General features: G+C 43.7%; 1 protein-coding gene across 1 annotated transcript; it reads left to right on the top strand.

Moving 5' to 3' along the window:
• Positions 1-307: 307 nt before the first annotated feature.
• Positions 308-5,369, top strand: MRGBP (MRG domain binding protein). The gene is made up of 5 exons (XM_072110949.1): positions 308-526; positions 983-1,104; positions 1,929-2,010; positions 2,605-2,679; positions 3,980-5,369. The coding sequence occupies exons 1-5, from the start codon at positions 388-390 to the stop codon at positions 4,168-4,170; spliced, it is 609 nt and encodes a 202-aa protein (XP_071967050.1). The 5' UTR covers positions 308-387; the 3' UTR covers positions 4,171-5,369.
• Positions 5,370-5,608: the final 239 nt, after the last annotated feature.

Here is a 5,608-nt window from a genome sequence, read left to right as displayed (position 1 = left end):
ACCCTAGCCCTCTAGCCCTAAGCACTTACCCTAGCCCTCTAATCCTAAGCACTATCCCTAGATCACTAACCTATCTGGTTATGAGACTGAAGAGGACAGTAACAAATCTTGTGTATCTCCGGTACTTTCCCCACAACACACTGCTACCTTATAGTGGTCCCACAGACCATAATGTTAGTCCAAGTACTAACCAATTCTAGGTGCAGTGACTATCTTGCTAGAACGTAGACTTTCCATTAGGTGGCGCTGTTGTTATTAACCAAACGCAAAATTGTAGCTCTTCTTGCAGTACTACAAGCCGCCATTAGATGTCTCTATAAGGTGCAGTACGTCTTCCTCCCGGCAGAGGCCGCAGTCCTCCGGTGTTTCACAGTAGTGGCGGCTGCAATGGGTGAGACGGAGACCGGTGAAGCGGCTGTGGAGCGGACGGAGCCGGTCCCTGGACCCCCAGCGGAGGAGCCGGTGCTGTGGAGCCCGGAGGTGGAAGTGTGCCTGTTTCACGCCATGCTCGGACATAAACCAGTCGGTGAGTGAAGGCCACAGTTGATCCCCGGGCTAGAGTAGAGAGTGTGCCGGGGCTGGATGACGGGGAGCGGGGAGGAGGACGGAGGGCCGCCCGGGGCCTAGTATCGGGAGTCCCATGCCCTGTTATTTTATGTGGCTAGGAAGGAAACAATGGGGATGGTAGAGATGACGCATGCTCTGTAGCCACCAGCCATAATAATAACACAATGGACGAGCTGCCACCATAGACATTAGCCGACAGCAGGTGCTCGTCCCCTGCCCATGGGGTGTAAGGGCACAGAGGGTCAGACTGCCAAGTGCGCCATCCATGCTGCAGTGGCTGTCTCTGGTACAGCAGCTCAGCCCAGCTGTGAGGAGGAGCACAGGCCTGCTCATCAGAGGTCACAGCAGTCATCCTGCGCTGCCATGTCCAGGACCTGCTCATTGATGATCCTTTCTCCCCTCCCTGTCACTGCAGGTGTGAACAGACACTTCCACATGATCTGCATTCGGGATAAGTTTAGCCAGAACATCGGCCGTCAGATATCATCTAAAGTTATATGGGAACATCTACGCACCATGTATGACATGCAGGCCCTGGTGAGTGTTACTAATGGACGTCATTAAGGGTCATCACCCGGCTTTTCAAATGGCTCATTCATTTGTCTTGCTGCATGAAATAACTTCAGGCCTCCAGAACTATTGAGTGATTCACCAAGTTTGATTATTATCCTCTATTCTTAGAATAGGGTATAACAATCTGATCAGTGGGGTCCGACTGATGGAACACGCACCTTTCATGAGAACATCGGTCCTGTCCACACTAATTGAAGTGACAGGTCAATCATGCGTCATGCTGCCACATTCAATGCTTTGGATGTGTCCGATATTTCTAAGCACAGTGCACAACTATTTCCAGCACTTCCATAGTATTGAATGGGGCAGTATGACGTATGCTTGACAGGGCCCCATTCATGGAATCGCACTCACTCAGATTTTTATCCTTATCTTGTGAATAGCTCTTTATAATCAAGCTTGTTAAAGGGCATCTACCTTTAAAGGACTGTATGCAAATGAGCCTGAGGGGCTCCATAGGTGTTAAGGGAGACTGGAGCCTTATTTGTATACAGTCCTTTATCCTGGTGGTCAGCGGTTCTCGGACAGAGGACAGAGGAGGACATAAATGATTAAGAGGTGAGCAATAGCTGGAGCACCAAGTGAGATCCTAGCTGCACCCTGGAGCGTGAGACCATCATTTTAATGTTTTTATAGCGCAATACAAGTTTGGGTAGAACCATGAAAACAGCAGATGGTAAGCTCCAAACTAAGTTTTCCTACTGGTAGAATTCCTTTAAACCCCTATAATTTTACACTTTGTCAGATCCCTCCCCACCCCCTCATCAGACATGATTTGTATTCCTCAGCATGAATCGGAGATCCTCCCGTTCCCTAATTCTGAGAAGAACTTTATTCTGCCCGAAGAGATAATTCAGGAGGTGAAAGAGGGTGAGTAACTATGAAGTACAGCAAAGCAGCATAACCATAGTGTATGTAAAACATTTAATATCAGATTGCAGATTTTGAGCATCTATTCATCAGTAAAAGTTTTTTCACAGAAACTTCCTGCAAACAGGACTTTTTTTCCTGAAGAGGAAAATTCTCCCATTAAAATGAAGGAAGCAGATGAAGAGACCAGTTTTTCCTCTCCAAAATCCTCCTTGTGAACCTACAATGGCCTAAAATCTGCTTGTTGCATGTGTAGATGCAATGGGTCTCTACCTGTGTGTGTACATTTGTGAAATCAATAGCATGCAAAACCCATTTCAAGCCATTTCTCACAGAATTTGCATATACATTTGACTGCACAATGTGGCAGATTTTTTCACTGCAGTAGAAACTTCTCCTGGTCCAGTTCCGGTAGTTGGATACCAGTAGATTAGACAGAAAAGTGTTAACCCATTTTATATCAGACTTGCATCACTATAGGACCTCACCAAAAATTGTGGCTAGCCATGATGTCCAAATCTCCCAGTATGGATTATAGAAAGTGGGTGTTATAACAAAACAAAATATTTTATGGTGACTTTTGCGTTGCTTTAGGTAAAGTGGCCACAGAGGAAGATGTAAAAGAAGAAACAAAGGAAGATGTAGATCTGCACTCGACTTCTGATGAAGGTGAGGACTGGGTTTTCACACAAATCTTCTTAATAGTACGGCATAGTAATGTTAGGCCTGTTACACATGAACTGCTGCACACAGAGCAGAGATCCGGGTTTCCCTGCGTTATGTAGAAATATAATGCAAGGATGTTCCCTCTGCCGGCTGAACAGCCGCATCGGAACTGTAATAGTTAATATAGTTCCTGCTTGACAGTTCAGGCGGCAGAGGGAACATCCTTGAATTATATTTTTATATAATGCAAGGATGATGCAGACCCCAATATAGTCCAACCAGGATAATATCAGTTTATGTTGAGTGGAATGAAAAAATTATATTCTGCCTGATATAAAATATATATAAAGATATAAAAACATAATGACACATCGACCTAATGCGTCTTCACTGTCATTCATAGACAGTGTGTCGTCAGAGGTATAAATGTCAATTAAGGAATACACTCCATATCGTGTTCAGAGTATGACTTGGGTACATCTGCCAGCACAATTGAGGACGCGGTGTGGGCACACGTGGTCAAAAGAGTAAGCCCAACCACATTGGGGGAGCCCCTATCAGAAATGACGGGAGAGTCTCTGTTCAGAAGCTCGGTCGGCAGCGTCTACAATGATGCCCTTTATTTGGGGATATAGATCCCAGCCAGACCATCAACCACACCTCTCAGAGGAATGTTGTCTGATGAGCGCCAGTGGTATTAGAGGACTTGTAAACATACAGCCAATCACGGCGTCTCGGTTGGGATAAGTAAAGCGATATATTCAGCATCCTAACTGGATAAAATCGCTATGGAAAAGTTGGCAAAGAGCCTATTCAGGGGTATGTAGATAATGCAACAAAAAATTCTGTTGCGATTAAAGGATTTTCAGAGGTATCAATCAGGACTCCCTACAGGGCTTAAATCCTAAATGCCTAAATCTTATGTTATTGCATGAGTAACTCTGTGAATGCACCTTATCATTCATGAACACATGCACAAACTTGAACCAACTTTTCATAAATCAAAGATCATACGTTTGGTCAAGAATCGTGACTCCTAAAAGGCAAGTATAGCTGATCTGGTAATTTAGTCTCAGACCCCACCCTGATGTGTAAAATAAATTGAGTGCTTGAATAAAGCAATACAGACATCACAGGTTGCCAACAGCCATCAAGAATACATTGGAGAAACAAAGCTTTTGGTTATGGTATGGTATGCTGATTCTTCCATATCCTAGAAGAATTAAGGGTTTCTAGGAAAGTGGATCACCTCTGCAGTTTCTCTTTTGGTCTAGTTTCACATCCTCTTTTTATGTGCTTTCAGCATTTACAAACACCTCAGCAACTTCAGGGAAGATGGCAGACAAACCAAGCAAAGAGAAGGAAAGGACACTGTCAGAATCTGGCTCTAAAGAGTCTGGAGACAAGAGGAAGCGTAGCCGCCTCACAGAGAAGGTGGTAAACGCCAATAGCAACCCATCAAGTCCCAATGCCAATAAGCGGAGGCGAACATAAGATGGAAGGTGCACCACTCAGGCTTGTAGAACATCACATCGAACTCAGAGCTTCTCATATGCCTGCAGAGTCTTCCGTTACCACGTATTGTTGTCATCGCTAACCACAGTTGAGGCTTTTGTGTAAGACTTCTGAGTTCACTTGGCACAAGTAGTTTCTGTTACAGGGGAGGGGACAAGTTCTCATATGTGGGTTTTTTAAATTTCAGTAGATAAGGTTGTTAGAGGAGATTCCTCATACATAGGGGTCCACAGACTTAGCATCTTGTTGATGCCAAGAGGACCAATTGTGAGGGAGGGGAAGTTGGACTTGCATGGTTCGACAAGTGAGCTGCGGCTCCTGCCTCCCCTATAGCTGGCCATAAACTCTTGTTCTGTACCATGATGCAGCTTACATTAGTGGAAATACTCAGCTACAAGTAGACTAGCAGCTCTCCTAGCTTTTGTCGTGGCAGGAGGCCATGGAAAATCTTATTGCCATGAACTGACCCTCATATAAAGAATTGTACTGTTGCAGTTTTGCTTGTTCCATATGTTTTCATGCCTATTTCCGGCCTCAATAACATATCATCCATAATGACATGTGACCAAAACATCCAATCGCTGCTTTTAGGATATTTCTTTGCTCTAGACAATCCATTATACTTTAGTTTTCAGCCATTGGTTGCTTCAGTCACATTTTGTCCTTATGTTTGATTTGTTTTGTCAGTGTTCCAGAGTCTATATACTGAAGCAGCAAAATTCAGAGGAGAAACTGAAAAGCTTTGGGGAAAGGATCTCCGCCTTTTAGGGGGTCTCGAGATAATGGCAGGAATCAGGATAAGGTTTCAAGGCAGCTTTTTACAAAGGGACATAAACCTGAGGTAGTTGTCATGTCATAGGCAAGTTAGTTGTGGATCTATAATTCCCAACATTGGGTTAGTCAGGCTTAACATGTCCCTGCCAATGTCTTCTTGCATCTTAAGAAGTGTTTTAAAGCTACAGAGCGCTGTTTATTAGGTAATTTTTAGCTGTAGTGGACACCAGCACCCAGTGCCTTGTCTGTTTATTATAAGTAGGTCCTTGGACACTCGTTCTTCTAGTTTGGGAAGGGGATGTCAATTCTCTACATCCCCACGACTAGTGTACAGCACTATAGTGCTGTAATATTTAATGATTTTAATGTTTTATAAGGGTTTTGTATATAAACAAGTTCCATAACGTGTTGTGTCCTGTGTTTATTTCTTCACTTTTACGTAAGATTTATGGTAATGCATAAAGATAAGTTTACTTTACATAAGTCAGACAAATCTGAAAAAATAGAAAAATATAACAAAACATATCATCCGTTAATAAATAAAGTTTTCTATTAAGTTCCACACCAGTCCTACAATAGCCAATGCCAGAGCTACTACTGTTGTGGAGTAGTCTTCCATTCCGTTAGTGGAAAACGCAGAACA

This window comes from Engystomops pustulosus, chromosome 6 (assembly GCF_040894005.1).
Source record: "Engystomops pustulosus chromosome 6, aEngPut4.maternal, whole genome shotgun sequence".
In the NCBI taxonomy this organism is placed as follows: Eukaryota; Metazoa; Chordata; class Amphibia; order Anura; family Leptodactylidae; genus Engystomops; species Engystomops pustulosus.
This window is presented reverse-complemented; position numbering and strand designations above follow the sequence as displayed.

Coding starts and splice junctions, on each gene's coding strand:
- MRGBP (XM_072110949.1), top strand. CDS start 388: ATGGGTGAGACGGAGACCGGTGAAGCGGCTGTGGAGCGGACGGAGCCG. Junction 527..982: donor GCTCGGACATAAACCAGTCG/GTGAGTGAAGGC, acceptor CTGTCACTGCAG/GTGTGAACAGACACTTCCAC. Junction 1,105..1,928: donor TGTATGACATGCAGGCCCTG/GTGAGTGTTACT, acceptor TGTATTCCTCAG/CATGAATCGGAGATCCTCCC.